Raw genomic sequence first — 23,921 nt, forward strand, 5'->3', positions numbered from 1 at the left:
GAACTTACTCTTCCTAACTGTAACTTTGTACTCATTGACCAATCTCTTCCTATCCCCTTCTCCCCACTATCTTCCCCAACCTCTGATAACCATGATTGTACTCTCTACTTCTATGAAGTCAACTTTTTTAGGTTCCACATGTGATATGAGTAACTTTGTCTTTCTGTGCCTGGCTTACTTCACTTAACATGATGTCCTCCAGATTCATCCATGTTGCCACGGATGACAGGATTTCATTCTGTTTTATGGCAGTAAAATAGTATTCAGTTGTATGTGTACACACACACACGCACACACACACACACACACACACGTTCTTTATCCATTCTTCTGTACATGGGCATCTAGGTTGATTTCATATCTTGGCTATTGTGAATAGCACTGCTATAAACATGGAAGTGCAGATGTTTCTTCGACATACTGATATTATTCCCTTGCGTATATACCCAATAATGGTATTGCTGGATCATATGATAGGTTTTAGTTTTTTGAGGAACCCCCACACTGTTTTCCATAATGGCCGTACTAATTTATATTCCCACCAACAGTGTATAAGATTTCTTTTTTCTCTGCATTTTTGCCAGCATTTGTTGTTTTTTTGTCTTTCTGGTAAGTAATAGCCATTCTAATTGGGGAGAGGTGATACTGTGGTTTGATTTGCATTTCCCTGGTGATTAGTGATGTTGAGATTTTTTTCACATAACCATTGTCAATTGTATGTCTTCTTTTGAGAAATGTTTATTTAGGTCTTTTGCCCATTTTTAAATCAGATTTTTTTTGTTGTTATTGAGTTGAGTTTCTTATATATTCTGGATATTAGCTTCTTGCCAGATGCATAGTTTGCAAGTACTTCCCGTTTTGTAGGTTGTTTCATATATTTAAAATCCTAAAGACTCCACCGAAAATTTGTGCAACTGTATAAATATTAAAGGAATTTAGTAAAGTTGCAGGAAACAATATCGACATACAAAAGCAAGTAGTGTTTTCATACACCAACGGCAAATTATCTGAAAAAGAAATGAAGAAAGCAATTCCATTTATAATAACTACAAAAAATGATAAAATACTTAGGAATAAATTTAGGGGGTGAAAGATCTCTACCATGAAAATTATGAGAGTGATGAAAGAAATTGAAAAGGACACAAATAAATCGGCAGATAATCCTGTGTTCATGGATTAGAAGAATTAATGTGGTTAAAATGTCCTTAGTACCCAAAGCAATCTACAGATTCTATGCAATCCCTATTAAAATATTAGTGACATTCTTTACAGAAATAGAAAAAAAATCTTAAAATTCATATGGAAATGAAAAAGAACCTGGATAGTCAAAGCAAAAAGAAGAAAGCTGGAGGCATTATATACTACCTGACTTCAAAATATACTACAAAACAGCATGGTTCTGGTGTAAAAACACATAGACCAATGGAACAGACTAGAGAACCCAGAAATAAATTCATGCATTTTCAGCCAACTGATTTTCAACAAAGGCACCAAGAACACACGTTGGGGAAGAGACAGTGTCTTCAGTAAGTGGTGTTGGAAAAATTAGGTAGCTACATACAGAAGAATGAAACTAGACCCTTATCTCTCACCATATATAAAAATAAACTCTAAATGGATTAAAGAGTAAACTATACGACCACAAGTTATATAACTACCAGAAAAAAAATAGAATTGTTTCATGAAATTGGACTGGGCAAGGATTTTTTGAATAAGACCTCAAAAGCACAGGCAACAAAGCAAAAATAAGATAAATATTAAGATAACTTTTAGATATCAATAATAAGATGATTAAGAACATGACATTTAAATCTGTGTATACTCAATTAGGTGATTTATCATTTGAAATAAACAGATCTTTGCTGCCACCTGGAGGATTTTTGCTTGTAAATTTCTTTATTCAGTAGGAGTATTAGCATTCAACTTTGAATTTAAAACCTCCATCCCACAGGTCCAAATAAAACAGAGATGGCAGATGCATTGTACCATCTATACAAATAGTGTTTATGTTTATCTTTGTTCATTCTTATTTGAATTTTGTTTAATTGTGGAATATTACTATTCTCTGAATATTGCTAGTGAAATACTTTTATAACTTTATTTATATATTTTCAGTTCTGAGATACAGAAACCAGGAATGTTGAGTGTCTGTTCAAGTAGTTTCTGTTCCTAACTTGCCTGTGGGTATTGATTCTACTCAGTCCCATAGGTCCTTGAGTGTGCCTTTTTCCAACAGCTAGTTTAGATAGGTTGCATTCATATAATATAATTTAAAAGGTTGTTTTTATGACTATATTTTGTAGAAAAAGTGGAGAAGACCAAAGTGGATAAGTGACTAGCAATTTATGGAGAATTAATAAAGGAGTTCTCCTCTAACATAAAATAAACTAATAAATTTGATTTTTGATAGGTATGTCATGTGAAAACTTAAAAGGCTTAGGAATTGTTTTAGTGACTGAAAAGAAATTGGTTGAAAACAGGTACATATTTCTCTCTTATAAAATCATCTAGCAAACTGCAAGGTGAACTATTTAAGTACTTGTAAGTGGCTGCAAATTTGTAATGCAGGGACCATGCATGGACTTATTTTTTCTTTTGTGTAATGATCAACTCCATTTATTGTGTGCAAGTATCTGAAATAGAACAATATTAGCTAATTTTATCACCTACATGTCTGATAAAATTCTAATATTTGAGGCAGGAACAAGACCTTTGAAAATGTTGAGAACTTTTCATACCTTTGTTTTAAAAATTTATTATGTCTGAGATAGAACTTGTTTTAAAGCTATGCAACTGTATAAGATGCTTGATTTTTATTGCTTGTTTTGAAAATTACAGCCAAAAATTAGAGATAAGAGCACAAGTTGCAGATGCCTTCTTATCCAAGTTCCAACTAACTTCTGGTGAAATGAATCTTCTCCGAGGTACAAGAGAAGGACCCATTACTGAGGTATCCTGGCTTTCTGTTATAATCATTTAAAGTTTAGTAGTTAGAGATATTAGAGAGAAATTGCTTTTTTGAAGCTTTATTTTCCCATTAAAAAAAGTTTCATCTGGGAATACTTTTATGTTTGGAAATTTAAGATGTGTATTTTAATTATATTTTTCAAAGTAATACATGTACTTTTTAAAAAGTCAGAGTCAATAAAGTTATAAAAAGAAAATCTATGTCACCTATTTTACTCTTCCTCACCTTTAGGTCTTTTGTCAACCATTTTCAATGTTATTAATTGCTTCTTTTGTAAATTCTATATTCTAGATGTATAGTTAAAAAGAATATGCTTTGATTATCTATGTTAACTATTTTCTATTGATTCTCTATTGTGAAATGTGAGGATTTAGCCTTCTACCCACTCTGTCTCCTCCCCCAATACAGATAGTACACACATATGTTCTCTTTATCTCCTTCATATATCATAGTACAGTTAGACCACATTTTCTATTTTCTTTTCCTTTTGTTTTTGAGACAGGGTCTCGCTCTGTCGCCCTGGCTGGAGTGCAGTAGCACAAACACAGCTCACTGCAGCCTCAACCTCCCAGGCTCAAGTGATCCTCCCATCTCAGCCTCCCAGGTAGCTAGGGTATCCAAGCATGCACCACCACTCCTGTCTGATTTTTTAATTTTAATTTTTAGTAGAGATAGTGTCTCACTGTGTTGCCCAGGCTGGTCTTAAACTCCTGAGCTCAAGCGGTGTGCCTACCTCGGCCTCCCAAAGTGCTGGGACTACAGGTCTGAGCCATAGTACCTACCCACACATTTTTCATTTTCATTACAGTGACATTACAGTGATTGCGTGTTCTTTCTTTTATAACTTTGTGTCTTTCCATGGGTTAGAAATCACTTGTTTTTTCATCTAATTAATTTTTTAAGCTATTCCATTCTTTCCAAACTGGCTGACAGAATTATAAAACCTCTCAAAATGTTAAATAACAAGAAAAAGTTTCATTTCTTTTTTTTTCCTTAAAGACATTCAATTTTTCCAGAAAGGAATCTTTTGGTCTTCTAGCTGGGAAGAACTGTAAACTTAAGCCTATCGTCATCATTGTGGAATCAGAGGGCAAGAAGGGTTCTTGAGGTGGGGAAGGATTCTCGCTGAGTGTCTCTGAGTAGTTATCACTTTTACTGGCTTGGCTAAAATCGAACCAGTCATTTGGGTGTAGAGAGGTAAACAGGTGAGAGAATTAATAGAGATATTATGTATTAGTATGTACTGCCCTCATGTTTGGAGGAACTTTGCGCATTTGAAATATTTGACATATTATTTTTTCTCCCCTTGGTAGAAATTAGAAAATGAAGGTTATTATTATTATTATTTTAAGTTTTATTCATCAAAGAAAAATAACACATCCATTATTTTTCATGGGCGGAACACTATTTGTGGCACTCTGAAACCTGAGCCTCTAGTACATTTAAATATCAGTCAACAGTTTGGCATCTGTCACCTCCTATTTATTTAACTTTGCATTCTACTCTTGGACGAGGGAGCAAGAATGCGTATACAACAGATACATAAAACATCATCTTCAGCAATAAGAATGCCAGGCTTAAGTAATAAGATGTGTAATACACAGTACTTTTTTTAATGTAATTTTTAGTTTTGCATTTCTCACTAGACTACGTACACTTCTTGAGGACAGGGATTTTTGTCTTTATAAATTTTGTATTCCCGGCAACTGTCAACACTATTTGGCACATAGTAGGAACTGAATTAATATATTAATATGTCTTAAAATGTGAATAAATAACAGTTACACCGTCTATGAAAACTTAGAGAGAGTTGAGATCAGTATAGGAAGGCTTCATTAAAATAGGTGAAAGAGTTTGTTTGCCCTTGGTAGTGACCTTTCAGTTTTAAATAATGTAATTTTGCCTCAAGCATGGACATAAAGTCACATTCTTAATTTTAAAGGATTTTTTCAAGGCACTGGGAAGAGTAAAACAGATTCATAATGATGTCAAAGTTCTCTTGCGTACAAATCAACAAACGGCAGGGTGAGTAACTGCTCATTGAACTAATTGCATTGCTGCTTATGTTTCCAAAATTTTAAAGATATTCTAGATTGTTTGTGAAACTATATAGCATTTTGTGAAATAGAAGTTTAACCTTTATTTATCTTTAGAGAATGGTGAAGTTATACCCTGACAGGTTTAGGCTAAAATAGCAGTTGATAAATAAGTGATGGTTAAAATGTGACATTTATTTAATTGTAGAAAATTATTGAAAAATCATCCCATAAAATGATAAAAAGTTAATATGCTATAATATGTAATATGCAAACAAAATAATTAGGTGCTTAGATGTATCTGTTGACTAAAATTTAAATTATAATCATTAATTTCTTTTTTAGTTTAGAAATTATGGAACAGATGGCCTTACTTCAGGAAACGGCTTATGAAAGACTTTACCGATGGGCCCAAAGTAAGTGATTTCTTTTATGTTGTCTAGATTCATGAACATTTGTAGTTGTTTTTTAAAAGTTTACTTGGTCTTTATTTGATATATTTTGATTTTAGTAATCAAACTTTTTTTTAAATAAAAATAGTATTTGTATTTGATTTTTAAATTTTTACTTGGTCATTGATGCATTTTGATTTAGTAATCAAAAATATTTTAAAAAAGAAAAACAAACTTCACATTTGAGCACTCTGTTTTTGTGTTTGTATCATGAGCACCGGCTGTCAGCCAAGCAGTATGCTTAAATATGAGAATAAAACAATGAAGACAGTTTCTGCCCTAGATTATCTTAAAGCAGATTAGGTGTCTCTTGTTGTTTACATAACTGTAAAGTTGTAAGTGGTAAACTGATTTTCTGCTGTTGCTGTAACAAATTATTACAAACTGAGTGCCTTAAAACAACACATATTTGTTGCCTTACACCTCTGTGGGTCAGAAATCAGACCTGGTTCTCACTATGCTAAAATCTAAATGTTGGTAGACCTGCATTTGTTTCTGTAGGCTCTAAGGGATAATCTGTTTCCTTGCTCATTCAGTTAGTTGGCAGAATTCAGTTCCTTGTGTTTGCAGGACTGAGGTCTGTGTTTCCTTGCTGGCTGTCACTGAGGGTTTTTCCCAGTTTCTAGAGGCTGCCTGCATTCTTTGGCTTGCAGCCCCTTCCTCAATCTTCCAAGCCAGCAATGTCAGGTCATTTTCTCGTGTTGATTCTCCCCTGCCTCATCTTCCATCTCATATCTCTAACTTTTCTGCCAGCCACTTCCGTTGTGAGGCCTGTGTGATTACCTTGGACCCACTTGGGTAATCTGAGAAAATCTCTCCATTTTAAGGTCTACTACCTTAATTTCATTTACAAAGTCCCTTTTGCCATGTAAGGTAACATATTCACAGATTCCAGGGATTAGGATGTGGACATCTTTGGAGGGCCATTATTTTGCCTACCAGGAATGCTTTATTTGCTTTAGTTTTGTTTGAAAATGTTTCAATAGATATTTTGCAAAATAGCCTGTTAAAACCAGAGAAGATATTTAAAACAAGCAAGCATGGAACAGGAGCACATATTTTAATAGGTGTTACCAACCGACTATTGGAAGGGGTTGGAATTAAATTTGGTTAACCAGCTACTCCTGTACTATGCTGTGCAAATGGAATTCTCTGGTCTGGTTGGTTAAGTCTTTATCTCTAAAACATATTTGTTTTTCTACCTCTCTCCTTCTTTACATTGTTTGCTTCCATCTGGAGTGTTGTCTGCCTTTCTCTCATTGCATCTCAACGTATTTTTTTCATGCATGTCTTATCTCACTAGTTTTCTACTTCCTCAAAGGCATGGACATTGACTCAAATTTCTTTGTGCTTCCACAACATCTTACATAGAGGTTCCCTACCGTGGGCTCGGTCTTGTGGAGACTATGAAGTCATTTTAAGATGTCTTCAATTCTCTATGCATATTTTGTTTTCAGTCAGTGCATGCTAGAAAGTATACTGCTAGTGTGAAGTCCTTGTGTACCAAAGGTTGGGAATTTCTGAGAAGTTCTAAATTCTTTGAATGTTCTAGGCACTTGTGAGCATTTTATAGATAAAATTAGAATAATAAAAGTTGGTGTAGAAATTTTTAAGAGTTTAAAATTCAAACTCTTTTGAAATTATAATTGTATCACTATATATTAGTTAACCACATTAACAATTTTAGCAAACCGTTTAAAGATTGCTTCCCAGCGAAGGAACTGATCATATCTTTTTAGTACTCCTCCCTGCTTCCCTAATACTGTCATGTATATGGCAGTTATTAGGAAATACTTGTTCACTGGTTGGTTTCTTCAGGACTCTAGTGTTTTATAATAATAAAATACAGCTTTGGGGCATACCTGATAGCATATGTGGTCATTTAAAGTTATATAACTACTTAAGCTTAACTTTTTAGTTTGGTTGACAGCATAAATTCATTTTTGATTCGTGTATTCTCTAGGTTTTTCTGAGGATTTTTTTTATGGGGTGTTCGCCATGGAATTTAGACTCCTGGAATGCAACAGACATAATAAACATCTAAGCTGAATTTAACAAAAGTTATAATGTTAATTATTTTTCAGGTGAATGCAGAACATTGACACAAGAATCATGTGACGTATCTCCAGTATTGACACAGGCAATGGAAGCCCTGCAGGACAGACCTGTCTTATATAAGTTGGTGACTTTTTCTTAATTAAAAATGAAAGCCTACTTTTCTTTTGATAATTTACTTTAAATTTTAATATTATCAAAAGCATATATAATAGTTTGAGTAAAATTTATAATAATTTACAACAATATTGTTCACCTTAACTTGAATTTGTTTCATGAGGTATCAGCTTATTTGAATTTTACATACTACAGAATACAATATGGAAAGAGAAATCAAAGTGTCTCTGTATCTAGACTACCTCTTACTTATATAGAGGTTCAGTGACTTTTCCCCTGTTGTCTCATTAACTCCCTTAGAATTGTAAGTAACTAAAACTCCTGTATAAATACTTCCCTACAGAGACTGAAGTCATATCAGGACTGAGAAATATGGTATGCAGAGATGAAAAAAAGAATATTTATATCAGGGTTCTGTTAATAGGATTTAGGAGGAGAGGGCCTAGGTCTTTGATCCTGTAATTGATGCCAAACAAGAGCTATGTGGTAATGTTTTGGATAAGAATTTAATGCATTTTATATTTGTTGATATATTTTTTATTATTTTATATTTTAATTTTATTCTCTTAATTTTTATAAAATAAAAAAGTAAATACTTTAATGCCTGGAGTAGTATGAGCATAAGCTTTAGGTAGATGTAGGTTGAAGATATTAATAATTCTGAAAACAGGAAACGAGGGGACTCTTACCAAGGTAGTGCATCCTGCTTTGAATCATCCCTTTCAGATGCTGCTTATACTATTTTTAGAGGACCTCCCCATTACTTTCTAATTGGAACACTACTTATCCTATCATAATGTCACAGAACACAAATGCTGAACAGCTGTGTAAAATAATAACACCCCAGTGTTACTTACTGAGTACTATGTGTTAAGCACCATTTTAAATTCTAGAAACACAATGTCAGTAAAGCACTGCCCTCAAACTGCTTTATTTTATGGAACCAGAGATAAACAAATGCATTTTAATTGAATACACTAATTGCTAGTCTAGAAGTCATGTGCCAGATGCTGTGTGGTTCAAGTATTCTGGTGTAGGAGAAAGAGATGAGCATCAGTGAAAGTTTCCTAAGGAATTAGGTATAAAGTGAGTTCTGAAGGCTAAATAGGCATTTTCCTAGAAGTAAAGGAAGAATAGTTTGCAGGTTGAGGGAACAGTAATGCAAAGATATACATTGAGAGATCATGCACCTTTGGGAAATTAATTGTAAAGGCTTGCACTGGCTATTGAATTAGGAGCAACAGCTGGATCATAATAGCTCTGAATGTTGTGCATATACATAAGATAATGTTGACCATTGGTCAGCAGCTTAGCAGTTTATTCCTGCTTTAAAATTTCTTTCCCAACTTTTTCACTTTAACATATTGGCATTGATTATGAGTCTTTTAGCACTTAAAACTTTTGGTATTTGATTTTAACAACTGTTGCATTGTCTACAGATTAATATTTATTCACAAGGTTAATCTTTTATTAAAAAAAAAAAGCCTTTGTGTGTTTTGGGCACCTGAAAACAACAGCTGACTTCTGCCATGCAAATAAAGTTTCACTGATATAGTTCTTTATCAAAACTTGGAAAGGAGCAATATTAAATGGCTATAAGGTGGGCTCTTGAGTCAAATTTCTTTGAGAAGTCCTTGTACCTTTGTAAGCTTCAGTTTCCTTAGCTGTAAAATGAGGATGATAATAGTGCCTATTTTACAGGGTTGATGTGAAGATTAAGTTAGATTGTTCACTTAAGGCACTTAGTGTAATGCTTGGTACATCACTAAATTTTAGATATTATTTTTATTTTGAGAGGAGATGACTAGAAAGCTGTCAACTAAGGAGGGATGTATTTGAGGGCTACATGGCAATCTGGGAAAAAGCTTGAAAGATAAAGAATGGAACTATAATAGAGAGGCAAAGAAGGTTTATCTGTGAAGGGCATATACTAAGAAGCAGGGGGCAGTAATGGCAATTTGGAAGATTTTAAGAGACATTTAGAAGCTGAGTGGGAAAGTAAGTTTTTATTTTTCTTTTTTTTATTATTAATTTTTTTTTGCACACAAAAACAATAAACATTTTCTAAAAATACATACAAACAAAAAGATGCGTATCAATCATATTAGGAAGGTTGCACATGGGAAGTCGGGGAATAGAAATGGGGGGCGGGAATTAAAATAAATGAGAGAGGGACTTTATATGGATCAGTGATAATAACTCAATCCTCTATTTGACAAAGAAGAAGGAGAAGGAAAAGGAAGAAAAAGAAAGTGGGATAAAGGATCAGAAAGGGAGGAAAATAGAAAAAATTAGAGTATGACTCCAGGGTAGACCTGTTTTGTTGTCGCTGGGTTGGTTGGTTGGTCAGTTGTATTTTTCATATGTTTCGCCATGTTGGCCAGACTGGTCTCGAACTCCTAGCCCGAAGTGATCAACCTGCCTTGGCCCCCCAGAGTGCCGGGACCACAGGCGTGAGCCACCACATCCAGCCCCCACATTGCTTCTGGCCTCCATGGTAGACCTCCCAGACGGGGCGGTCGGGCAGAGGTGCTCCCCACATCCCAGACGGGGCGGCCGGGCAGAGGCGCTCCTCACTTCCCAGACGGGGTGGCCGGGCAGAGGCGCTCCTCACTTCCTAGACGGGGCGGCTGGGCAGAGGCACTCCTCACTTCTTCCCAGATGGGGCGGCCGGGCAGAGGCGCTCCTCACTTATTCCCAGACGGGGCGGCCGGGCAGAGGCGCTCCTCACTTCTTCCCAGACGGGGCGGCCGGGCAGAGGCGCTCCTCACTTCCCAGACGGTGGGTGGCCGGGCAGAGGTGCTCCTCACTTCCCAGACGGTGGGTGGCCGGGCAGAGGCGCTCCTCACTTGCCAGACGATGGGCGGCCGGGCAGAGGTGCTCCTCACTTCCCAGACGATGGGTGGCCGGGCAGAGGCGCTCCTCACTTCCCAGACGGGGCAGCCGGGCAGAGGCGCTCCTCACTTCTTCCCAGACGGGGCGGCCGGGCAGAGGCGCTCCTCACTTCTTCCCAGACGGGGCGGCCGGGCAGAGGCGCTCCTCACTTCCCAGATGGGGCGGCCGGGCAGAGGCGCTCCTCACTTCCCAGAGGGGGTGGCCGGGCAGAGGTGCTCCTCACTTCCCAGACGATGGGTGGCCGGGCAGAGGCGCTCCTCACTTCTTCCCAGACGGGGCGCCGGGCAGAGGCGCTCCTCACTTCTTCCCAGACGGGGCGGCCGGGCAGAGGCGCTCCTCACTTCCCAGATGGGGCGGCCGGGCAGAGGCGCTCCTCACTTCCCAGACGGGGTGGCTGGGCAGAGGCGCTCCTCACTTCTTCCCGGACGGGGCGGCCGGGCAGAGGCGCTCCTCACTTCCCGGACGGGGCGGCCGGGCAGAGGCGCTCCTCACTTCTTCCCAGACGGGGCGGCCGGGCAGAGGCGCTCCTCACTTCTTCCCAGACGGGGCGGCCGGGCAGAGGCGCTCCTCACTTCCCAGACGGGGCGGCCGGGCAGAGGCGCTCCTCACTTCCCAGACGGGGCGGCCGGGCAGAGGCGCTCCTCACTTCCCAGACGATGGGTGGCCGGGCAGAGGCGCTCCTCACTTTCCAGACGATGGGTGGCCGGGCAGAGGCGCTCCTCACTTCCCAGACGATGGGTGGCTGGGCAGAGGCGCTCCTCATTTCCCAGACGGGGCGGCCGGGCAGAGGCGCTCCTCACTTCCCAGACGCGGGGGCCGGGCAGAGGCGCTCCTCACTTCCCAGACGATGGGTGGCCGGGCAGAGGCGCTCCTCACTTCCCAGACGATGGTGGCCGGGCAGAGGCGCTCCTCACTTCCCAGACGATGGGTGGCCGGGCAGAGGCGCTCCTCACTTCCCAGACGATGGGTGGTCGGGCAGAGGCGCTCCTCACTTCCCAGACGATGGGTGGCCGGGCAGAGGCGCTCCTCACTTCCCAGACGATGGGTAGCCAGGCAGAGGCGCTCCTCACTTCTTCCCAGACGGGGCGGCCGGGCAGAGGCGCTCCTCACTTCCCAGACGGGGTGGCCGGGCAGAGGCGCTCCTCATTTCTTCCCGGACGGGGCGGCCGGGCAGAGGCGCTCCTCACTTCTTCCCGGATGGGGCGCCTGGGCAGAGGCGCTCCTCACTTCTTCCCGGACGGGGCGGCCGGGCAGAGGCGCTCCTCACTTCCCAGACAAGGCGGCCGGGCAGAGGTGCTCCTCACTTCCCAGATGGGGCGGCCGGGCAGAGGCGCTCCTCACTTCTTCCCAGACGGGGCGGCCGGGCAGAGGCGCTCCTCACTTCCCAGACGATGGGTGGCCAGGCAGAGGGGCTCCTCACTTCCCAGACGATGGGCGGCCGGGCAGAGGCGCTCCTCACTTCCCAGACGATGGGCGGCCGGGCAGAGACGCTCCTCACTTCCCAGACGATGGGTGGCCGGGCAGAGGCGCTCCTCACTTCCCAGACGATGGGTGGCCGGGCAGAGACGCTCCTCACTTCCCAGACGATGGGTGGCCGGGCAGAGGCGCTCCTCACTTCTTCCCAGACGGGGCGGCCAGGCAGAGGCGCTCCTCACTTCTTCCCGGACGGGCGGCCGGGCAGAGGCGCTCCTCACTTCCCAGACGAGGCAGCCGGACAGAGGCGCTCCTCACTTCCCAGAGGATGGGCGGCCGGGCAGAGGCGCTCCTCACTTCCCAGACAGGGCGGCCGGGCAGAGGCGCTCCTCACTTCCCAGACGATGGGTGGCCGGGCAGAGGCGCTCCTCACTTCCCAGACGATGGAAAGTAAGTTTTTAAGACCAGATGATTAGAACAAGATGAATGCTAAAAAAGAGAAAATTGGTCTTTCATTAAGTAATTATTTTCGAAGTGGTAGTTTCCTTACATTTAGGGAAAACTTAATAATGTATCATGTTAACCACCAGATGGCACTATATGAACTTAATAAGTAACGTATAAAAGCTTCACTGTGCATTATTGTGTCTCAAATAATGGAAGTATTATATGCAAGAAAAATGTCAATTATTGAAATCCCTGGGGAAAGTTGCCGTACTCAGTGTTTCTTATGTAGTGTATAACTAGAATACTAATGCATTATTGACTTTTAATAATAATAAATCATGTACAATTATAAATGGAAGTGAAAAAATTTGATAATTTCTTTTCTTTGGTAAGCCTTTAGAATATAAGTTATTTTAAAATGTAGTAATACATACAATGCTGACTTTTCTTCCTTCTTTATGTATTTGTTGTATTTCAAAGAGGCACTTCTATACTATTATCTTTTAATTTGCTTTTTGATAAAAATTTTTCTTCTTTTAATTTGCTTTTTGATCAGAATTTCTTTTACTGTAGCTAAACACAGTTTTTAAAATGAGACTTTTAATTTTAACTAGAGGTATTTGAGAGTATTTACATAATTTGAACATTCACTCTGAAAAAGCTCCATTTTGAATTTTGATTATTGTTGGAAGAATGTCTGATTTTGGTCAAAGACTTTTTCTTCTGTCTCTGGGAAGGATGTTTCATGTCTAAAGATATTGAAGGTTCACGTGGCTTATGCTGTTTTTGCTTTAAATTATCTTTGTTCTGTAGGAGGATTGACATTAATATTAATGTTTATTGATATTTTATAGTATTGAACAGATGAAATTCCAGTGTTTGCCAGGCTTGGTAATTTACCCCCTATTTAAAATACCAGTAGATTCACTGGATTCTGTTACAACTGTGGTCCCAGTGGACAGTCCTAGAAACAAATTATGCTGTTTATTTTTACTATAGTTAGTAGGGTCTTGGGAATGAGGATTAGCTTTATATACTTAAAAAGTTAAACGTTTGTGAATTTTGTTGTGTGATAAGCAGTCATAAGTTCATTATTTCAGAGAATCAGGTGATCATTTAAAAGAAGGCATTCTTCACACTAAATGGATTAATAATTTAAGAGCATGAGGGAAAAAATAGCAATGAGCATTTTGGTTCTAATTTGTTTAAAAAATAGAAAGTAAATGCAAGGCAATTATGCAATTTAGCAAAACTTAGCTGGATATTGCACTTTCCCTTTTCTGTACTAGTATGTCACCACAGGGAATCTCAAAACCATTTCTTTTTAACGGAAAACAAACCCACAAAGAACCATAGTCTAGTTAATAATAAACAGTCCTCAACAAAGGTTCATATTCCTAAATATTTATAGCTATTTGCCCGTTCTACAGACTTTCTCTTTGATTTGGAAATAAACCATCTTTCACATGTTTACCAAAATGTGGATTTTTCATCCAATTAACAGCATATGAAAGAAAGCTATGTAGCCTAAGATATTAATTATTTTGGGTATCTTGGGAAGTTTTGGTAATTTTTGTTTATATGTAGGTTATTGACATAATTCTTAAAATTTAGTATGATAGAATACTGTTTAGAGATTTAAAAGTCTAGAATCTGCTGACATCAAGACTGCTAAAATATATTTTTTCTTTATACTTTTAAAATGGAAAGAACTTTCAATTGAGGGATGGATGTCAGGAATGGTGGCGATAATAGGAAACAAGGCTGAGTTGAGTCAAAGAAATGGGCACTCCAGAGATCTCCAGGCCATTTTTATGATTTGAATCCCAAATTGTCCTATTCCCCAGTTAAAAGCTTTCCTTCCCTACCAGTTCCTTCACCTTAGAAAGCCTTTCCATGCATTTTCAATTATAATAGGTGACTTCTTAATACATGTTTTTTAAAAAGGTATTTGCTTGTATATGTGATTGGTCAGTAAATTTAAGGAACATCTATTATGTCTAATATCGGAGTCAAAATAAGCTTTTAAAAATGGATAGCAATTTTTGGAGCAAATTTTGGTGATAAATTGTGATAGTATGTGTAAAGAAGACTTTTTTAATGTAGAAGAGAAAAATCTCAATTTTAGGATTGCAGAATTCTTTTGTTTTTTCTGAGACAGGGTCTCGCTGTGTGGCTCAGCCTGGAGTATAGTGGAGCAGTCTCTGCCAACTGCAGCCTGAACCTCATAGGCTCAAGTGATCCCCCTACCTCAGCCTCCCGAGTAGCTGGGACTATAGGCATGCACCAACATGCCTGGCTATTTTTTTTTTTAATAATGAGAAAGGGTCTCATTATTTTTTCCAGGCTGGTCTCAAACTCCTGGGCTCCAATGACCACCTTCCTCGGCCTCCCAAAGTGCTAGGATTGCAGGTGTGAAACCACCGCACCCAGCCTTGGATTGCAGAGTTCTAATTATAATCGGTTTTTGAGAACTGTTATGGCTTTATGTAAAACAGTAGAGCATCATGTTTTAGACTGCAAATATATATACTGAAATATACTGAAACCTAGTATACTGAATATACTGAAACCTAAAAAGTTAAGTCTTCCCACCTTGGCTTGATTTTCCTAGTTTTACTAAGTCCATTGCTTTATCCCTTATTACTGCTGCCTCTGCTTTAGTTCCAATCCCAGCATTATTCTTAGGAGGAGTAAAAGTTTTTACTTTTTGATTGAATTTTCAATGTGCTGAAGTTATCTCTTAAATATTTTTTTCTTGTTTGAAAGCAATGTTGCTTGACCAAATGTCTAAAGGAGCTTTAAGTGCTTTTTAAGTACTTGCTTGTCTCAGAAATTGCATGAGTAGTCTGATATAGCCATTAGAAACAACCCCAACCATTTTTTATACAACTTGTTTCTTCTAGATATACCTTAGATGAATTTGGAACAGCCAGAAGAAGTACAGTTGTTCGTGGATTTATTGATGCGCTCACAAGAGGGGGCCCCGGAGGTACACCTAGACCAATTGAAATGCATTCTCATGACCCTTTGAGGTATAGTAATCAGACAGCAGAAGAGGAGTTGATGTTTTTCCAAAGGAAATCTTTATTAACATTTAGTTTTCATTAGGTATGTAGGAGATATGTTGGCTTGGCTCCATCAAGCTACTGCTTCTGAAAAGGAACACCTTGAAGCTCTCTTAAAGCATGTAACTACACAAGGTGGGTCCACCAATTGTATTGCTAATGCCTAAATATAGAAAATAACACAAGCATCTCTGTTTCTATTCTTGTTGCTATCTTCTTCACTTAGATAAACACCTTGATGGTACAATAAGCATCCTGATTACTCTTTCTCTTCTCTAGATTCTCCCTCATTCTGCTAATAGACTTTCTCTTCCATCACCTTTGTCCTGTCACTCAACTGTTCAGTTTTATAGTGAATCCTAATGACCTTTCATATCAAACCTAGACTCCTCTGTGGCACTTTTAAGAAATTTCTGGAATATTTAGCATACATTTTCTCAAATCCTCTGCATGACACTTCAAAGGTACAAGGTGATATTATCTTAATTTTATCTGTGTGTAAACAGGCTGAGTGACTTGTTTAAGGTCTTTAAGCTACTAATTCTTTCATTTCTGCTACCCAGCCTCTTTTTTCATTCTCGTGGCACTGTTCTAAAATTTTAAGACAATTATCATATCTGTTAGTATGTTTCTGCATTGCTATAAAGGAATACCTGAAGATTGGTAATCTATAAAGAGGTTTAATTTGACTCACGGTTCCGCAGGCAGTAGAGGAAGCATGATGCCAACATCTGCTTCTGGTGAAGGCCTCAGGAAGCATAGAGTCATGGTGGAAGGCGAAAGGAGAAGAGCCAGCATGTCACATGGTGATTGAGGGAGCAAGACAGAGAGATGGGGAGGTACCACACACTTTTAAGCAACACTGACTATTGTGAGGACAGCACCAAGCCATTCATGAGACATGCACTCCCATAACCCAAACATCTCCCAGAGGCCCCACCTCCGACATTGGGGATCACATTTCAGCTTGAATTTAGAGGGGACAAACATCCAAACTACATCACCATATGTACTAAATGTACTTAAAATTTTTGTCTTGATGTCAAGGAAGAAAAATAACTGTAGTTGAGAGTTGCTGATGTCTTGTTTACAGAATTCCAAGTCTTCTTAGTTGTGATTACCTAAAGAGGCCTGTTTTAGAGTTTGAGGGTTTAGTGTATGATTTTAAAATGTTCTATTTTTGGTAGGAAGTTAAGAGAGACACTGTGGCTTGGTATCACTTGACTATTTTACGTAGCTCAGCCACACATCTCTGTGGTTCACGTTATCTGCAAGGTGAGTCAGTGTTACAAATTGGTGGTAATACTAACCTCATAGCTTCTAACTCTTCAGTATCAAGATTAGACTTAGCATATATGTTAGATTGGCACAAAGTGTGCACCGTTAGGTTCTCTTTCTGTTATTATTCTCCTTACCCAGTTTAAATAAATGTGTTTCCTTAAAGATGTTTTAGAAAAGTATATATAAGGCAGTATTAAGGAAGAAAATAGATTGTAGTTAGTTGAAGTAGGTTATTCTACAGGAATGACTTCAATCTTCTGAGCCTCAGTTTTTCCGTCGGTAAAAATGAAGGTGGTTACATGCAGTAAATGTCAAATACCCAGTACAGAGCTTGATAAATAGTTGGTGTTTCAAAAATACCAGTTTTTCTATAAGATTTCAAGGTATATTTTTCATCTTTATACCCTCAGTGTATGTGCTAAGCAGCACTGCCTGGAACAAGATGTTTGTAAAACAAATGCTAATACATCTTGGCATCACTTCATTCAAGTAATACATTTCACACTCTTTTTTTCTTCCGTCTTATAACTTTAATCTTTTTCACAAAGAAATATTCATTTTATTAACTCAAAGACAAATGAATTAACAAGGCTTTCTAGACACACATTAGGTATTATCACAATTAATAATATGTTAACACAGTAATGTCCCAAGAGATATCAAACTTACTAAAATATTGTTATGGTTATTTTAAAAGTCATTAGTGCCATTAATTATATGTATTATATATTATTTGTTAGTTTTTTGAACTTATATGAAGCAAGATATAATATGGAAACAAATATTAATTATGTAGTAATTAATTTTAGGTGTTGAAGAAAATATTCAAGAAGTTGTTGGGCATATCACTGAAGGTGTGTGCAGGCCTCTAAAGGTAAAATATTTTGTTTTTACATATGCTATATGGTACCTGGTTAAATTATTACCTTATTTGTAGGAACTTAAGAAACTGATACCAGCTCAAATACAATCTATATTTTTTTCAAATTAGCACACTAATGTAGACTAGTAAGAAACATTTTAAAATAATAATTGCCAGTTTCCTGAGAAAGAAAATTGGAAATATTTGTAGTTTGCATATATTGACCTATTTTTTACAGATTATATTTCCTGTAGTAATTTTTCTTATTCAATTGAGAAAAAAATCTATTAAATTTAAACAGCGAATCTATAAACTCTTAACAGAGAGATTTACTAAGAATATTTTGTTTACTTGATTGCTTCAAGCATAGAAGAGTTTTTGCTTGTCATAGCAATAAGTAATGATTAATCCAAGGATAAAATAATATGTATTGGTATTATCATCAATACTGTTTATAGTACAAGGAACAGAATTTGGAATCAAATTTGAGTCAGAATTCCCATATTGCCACTTAATTGTGTTTACTTATTCCATCCGCTTAACTCTTCTGCACCTGAATTATGCTCCCGTGGAACCTGTATATTAAAACACCTATCATCCAGGGTTGTTGTGAGGATGACTGTGTAGATGAAGTACATAGTTTATGACACTAAGTATTTAGCAGATGGTAAATACCTTTATTTTCCTTTATTAATATTTAGAGAATACTTGGCAATTGTTGGTTTACTTTTCCTTGTAAACCAACTTCCTTGATTGACTTCAATTTCGTACATAGAAATTGAAATCCAGAAGTTTAATAATTAATTTTTCAAGAAATGAACTTTAAAATTAATTTTATTTTATTTCTAAGGTTTTTTTTTTGTGTGTGTGTGTATGTTTCAGGCAAGGAAATCTCAGATGACACACTTTGTGACAACTGATTATATTGACAAATTTAACTGTTACTCTAACTTGATCTCATAGGACCTAACTGTATATTCAGTAAATAAATGGCAGAGTATCTTGACATTATTTTACTTATTTCTCCCAAATGAAATATTTACTTGTCATAGTTTGATGTAGACATATATAACTTATATAAATGTTGTTTATTTTGTATACTGGCAGTTACTGGAAAGATAGAAGAAGAGGAGGAATAAAATGAAATTTATTTTGCTATGCTTTTATACCTTTTTATAACTTCATATAGTTAAATTAAACTCCTGGTCACTTTGATAAGTAAATTTTACTTTATCTGCCTTACCTTCCCCCCTTCCTTGCTTATGTAATTGTTTCTTTTTACAACTTTTCTTTCTTTTTTAAAAAAGTTTTTAATTTATAATTTTCATGGGTGCATAGTAGGTATATGCTTTTCCTTTTCTTTTTAAAAAGTAATTTTGTAAATATTATAATTTTAGAATCTAAGGGTTATAGTGGACTTTTCAGTTTCCTGTCCTGGTTTGAGTAAGAATTATTATATTAAAAATGTTTAAACTAATACCAGCCACTTGTATAAATACATTATATACTGAAGTCTGCCTTTGTTTTAAAATGTACTTAGAAATTCTCACTTCATCTTCCTTTAATGTACATACCCAGAAAGATCTTTATGACAATTGTAGGACATTATTGTGATCTGCTGGCAAATTTAAATGTAAGATGCCAAAAGTAAAGAAGACACTAGTAAGCAGACAAGTATCTTTTTGTTGTAAAATGAAGAAAAATTCCTTTTCTGAAATGGCAGAAACTTCAAATCTTTCCATATGATGATAATATGTATTGCATCCGGAGAATATTTAGCAGGTGTTCACAATAGGTACATATCAAATTAGCTTGATAGTGATATATAATCCAGCAACTCTCATACCTTCCCTTCCTTATATACTGATAGTGTTACACTATTTTAAGAATTTTTCTTCTGTATGAGATAGTGAAATAGTTGTTATCTCACTATCTGTATGAGATAGTGAGATAGTTGTTAGTTGAGGAAAAAAATTTCGACTTTAATATTTTCCTTTGCAATTATAATTCTAAATTTTTCTAGTGATCAATCTGCTTTTGTAATCCCACTCATACAAAATTTCTTCTTCCTAATTGATAAGCAACTAAACTTTTTCTAATGACATATAATATTGGATGTTATGGCTACTTTTCTGTCCATCATTCTTCTTTGTAGAAATGAATTTTTTTTAGAATAAGAGATTTTGATTTTTAGAAACATAAAGAAAAGGTTATAGTGGTAATGGGAGATAATCCTTGAGAAACTATATATTTGATTTATTCTACCTTGTTTAATATTTTCTTTGTCTTAGTAAAGTGAAACATTATAGGTAGTAGATTAAATATTTGTAACTGTGTGCATTAAGATAAGATCTGTAAACCTATTGCCAGTTTAAAGAATCGGTGCTCTAAGTTTAAGATTGCGTATGTTGTGTAGGGGGTGCCGTGGCTCATCAGCATCAACCCTGTTACTTTGTACATATCTTTATTCCAAAACTGTAGCTAGAAAGATCAGAACTAATATATTAATTTTTTTTCAAGCCCATGGGTATAAAATCCTTCTTTTCTGTGAATGTTTTAGATTGCTGAGAGATTACCAGCTATCATTTGAATTTTCTCTTTTAATAAAAACTTTAGTGTAGTGTACGCTACAGACCTTAGATTATGGTGGGTTCTATGAAAGCAGGTATGTGTAAAAGATCAATGACATGGAAAATAAAGCTGAATATTGTATACAATATAGTCATTGGGCCCTCAGATTGAGGTATACATAGGAACAGATGTCTACCCTGAGCAGCTGTCTGTGATACTAAGGTAAAGTAGGTTCGTCATCATCTTTTTTAGTCCTCCCTTCTATCCATGTCCTCTTTATGAACACAAACCCACTCTCTTTCTCTTGCTCTCACTTGTGCTCTAGCTCTCTCTCTGGCCTTGGAGAGGAGAGCCACTGTTCTGTCTTTTAGCTCTTCCCTACCTTCTCTGCTGTCAGGGTGCCTGAAGCTCATTTTGCTACTTTTAATATCAGCCTTTATGGTCGATGCTGCTTCTCGTAATGCAGTTAGGATTTATTGAGTGCTTATGATGTGCCAGGGTCTGTTCCAACATACTTTATATCTGAGCCATTATTCCCGTTGCTGCTTTCCAGCTCTGCTAATGATTTTTCCCTCCACTGTCATCACAGGGATAATTTCCAGCCAGTTGCTGCTACCACCAATTCTTTAAGTCTCTTTGACCTTTTTTTACTTTTTACTTTTTGTTTCTCTTGTCTTTTGTTGTTTCTCCTGTGACTGTTGGGTTTTGCTGAAAATGGTTACCCTCTTATATAGCTCTCATAAGACAGAGTGTTTATTTCTGTGTGGCAAACAAAGCATTCTTGGTGTATTATTTGCCAGTCTCCTGATTTTCCAGCCTTTCTCTGTTGTATTTTGTATTGTAGCTGTTGTATTCTTTATTGCCACTTTCCCTCAAAACCTTTATATTCATGGAGAGAGTTGGAAATTGTTTTTGTTTTTTCTTCCTTCCTCCCTCCCTTCCCTCTTTGCTTTTCCTTTCTTTCTTTCTCTCTCTCCCCTCTTTTCTCTCTTTCTTAAGGGAGTCAGAACTAAGAATATTTTCTTGATGCCTCAAAATTCTGGAAGGCGGGTGGCCAGATAGCTGAGATGGTGTTTAAAATCTGCTAGTAAAGAGCTGTTTGCCTACAATTAACATTTTTTATATTTTGCTGTAATAATTATATTAAAATTAAGAAAATATCACTTTTATTGATGTAACATATAATTTAAGTCACTGTTAAGGCCTTGATTTAAAAATAAATTATGGAAAAATATTTTTTAAGTTCAAATGCCATTCATGATCCATGGTATTGTGGTAATTAGATAGTCTATCACCTATACCAACAGATCAATCAATTTCATAAACATATTTATGTAAAGGTAAATTGATTTCTGTAATCTAAGAGGTTTTTGTATGCAGATATAAAATCTCATTTTAGCAAATCACATTTGTTTTATGACATATGCCAAAATCTAAATACAGAGAAAGTTCAATTTTTAAAAGCATTTATTAAACATCTGTTGTGCGTATACTGTTCTACCAGATGCTACAGACATGTAAAATAGGCAGAAGACGTAATGTCTATACTGTATTTGTATTTAGAGACTAGTTAGGAAAGCAAGAAGATAGAATGTAAGCAGTAGCTTAAGGACAGATACAGTATTTAAGTAAGCATTTATCAGTGTAGTTTAGATTGTATTCATTAATGAGAATATAAAAGAAGGATCAGTGAGGGATGGAATTTAATTAGAAAAGATTCATATTTGCTAAATCTTGAGGCAGATCAAGTTAATCTTGAACTAGATCTGATTTTTCCCTGGTAGTCATATAATTTGGCAAATACGTTGGTGCTAATTCAAGATTTGCCTAGTTTCCTATTCTTTGATTAATAGACAAACTTGATATAATAATTTATAGACTGGAATTTATTTTATTTTTTTCTTGAATATTTGGCAATAAAGCAGTATGTTTTCATTGATAATCTGTTTTAGGGATGTAGCAGTTGCCTTTGCAATTTCGTATTGAACCAAACTCCATTATATACTGGTGATAAATCTCAAATGATCTCAATGTATTGATATTTCTGGTAACAGCAGCCTTGAACCAAATTCTGCAAATAATGGGTCAGTTTTTTTGTAGAGTATATCTCTGTTAAAATGTTTGTTACTTTACCATCTTCTATCACTTACTATTCAGAAATTATTTAGGAGACATTTTGTGATCTCTGCGATAATAAAATTTTATCTTTGTTATGCTATTCATACCATAGGTTATTAATGAAAAAAAGTTTTACTTTAAGAAATGTTTACTTTCCTCTCACATATTTTAATAGGTTCGAATTGAGCAAGTAATAGTTGCTGAACCTGGGGCAGTTTTATTATATAAAATTTCTAATCTCCTCAAATTTTATCACCATACAATCAGGTAAGTAGAATGGCAAAATGTGCTTGCTAAATCCAGTGTGATATTTCTTTCAGTTAGAGCACAGTATAAGGTTCTTTTTATATTGTGTATGGTAATTATACACCAAGTATAGACTAAGCATAACTAGTAGGACTTCTACACCATGTAAATCATTATATGCATATTATACATGCTATGCCTTAAGGTCTATTATTTCCTTTCTTCCTTTTTCTTCAAGCTTAACTACACACACACACACACACACACACCCCTTATATAACAATATAAGTCTATAATGTAAGTCTTTATTGAGTCTTCCTGCATTAGTAAAAGACATCCAAGGCAACTAAAGCAACTATACCATATACTCACAATAGAGCATAGTGAATGAAATGTTCTATTCTGGATGTAAATAACCTAAATTCTTTAGCATTTAGTTTACTATAAGTGATAATATAGAACCATAGTTTTATCTTCTCTATGTAACAGCAACTTTATCTGATAAGGAACCTCTTGTCTTATATAAAATGTGATCTTTGACTCCAAAATATGCACTCATTTTTGCTTTACTTATGTGTTTTGGTGGTATACCCTTGAGTTTTATTATAACTGTCACTGTAAGACTGTTATATGTGTAGTTATGTTAAAACAATGTCTTTCCAAGCCATATTTTTGATAGTTTTTATAGTTTTCCATTAAATAATTATTTAAAAGTTATTTGTTATACAGTATGCCAGTATCAGGAATAGTAGGCCAACTGTTAAAAATCTAAGAAGAATATAACTAACATTACCAGGAAAGGTTCAGGGAGCCCTAGTTTACAGAGTACCAAAAAACTGTGGTAAGGTTATCACCTACCCCTTAGTGACAGAGAGTAGCTACCCAGAACTTAACAGCTAAGAAATGGATTTCACATCTTACTAGTAGATTTTCAAACAAAACTAACAAGTCGTAGTCTACAAAACTGATCAGAGATAGGATTTGGATTAGTTCCTTAATATTTTAGATAAAAACTTATTGTCATCATTCCCATAATTCAAAAGCAATGAATTAGTTTCAGTTGTAATATTGTAGCATCCTATAATAAGAGAATGATAAATACTTAGAAAACACAAGGGCACCTGAAAGCTAGACATAGCAAATGCTGTGTTATAAAAAGATGCCGGTAAAATAGTTTTTAAAATGTTTGTTTAATAATGTCCATGATGGGACTACATGAAATTTATTATTTAAAGATATTGATTTCTTAGTTTCTAATGTAGAAAATGCTAGAAATAAAATAATTCAGATTCTGAAGATGATAATAGGTTTTTTTAGGCTCTGAGAATTACAATTTTTCTATCTTTGAAAATGATATTGAAGATGACAAAATCTTTTTTTATTGATTTTTTG

At 36.6% G+C, this 23,921-nt stretch overlaps 1 protein-coding gene across 3 annotated transcripts in view; it reads left to right on the top strand.

Annotated features, from left to right (window-relative positions):
* The window catches only part of COG6 (component of oligomeric golgi complex 6), a 101,653-nt gene that overhangs the window by 21,815 nt on the left and 55,917 nt on the right, over positions 1–23,921 (top strand). For all 3 annotated transcript variants that reach the window (XM_003270010.2, XM_030813305.1, XM_030813306.1), the window contains exons 5-12: positions 2,839–2,950; positions 4,911–4,993; positions 5,350–5,420; positions 7,541–7,634; positions 15,290–15,418; positions 15,495–15,586; positions 17,542–17,606; positions 22,459–22,550. In XM_003270010.2, coding sequence (XP_003270058.1) covers positions 2,839–2,950; positions 4,911–4,993; positions 5,350–5,420; positions 7,541–7,634; positions 15,290–15,418; positions 15,495–15,586; positions 17,542–17,606; positions 22,459–22,550 — 738 coding nt within the window. The remainder of the gene's footprint in view (positions 1–2,838; positions 2,951–4,910; positions 4,994–5,349; positions 5,421–7,540; positions 7,635–15,289; positions 15,419–15,494; positions 15,587–17,541; positions 17,607–22,458; positions 22,551–23,921) is intronic.

This window comes from Nomascus leucogenys, chromosome 5 (genome assembly GCF_006542625.1).
Source record: "Nomascus leucogenys isolate Asia chromosome 5, Asia_NLE_v1, whole genome shotgun sequence".
NCBI classification, from domain to species: Eukaryota; Metazoa; Chordata; class Mammalia; order Primates; family Hylobatidae; genus Nomascus; species Nomascus leucogenys.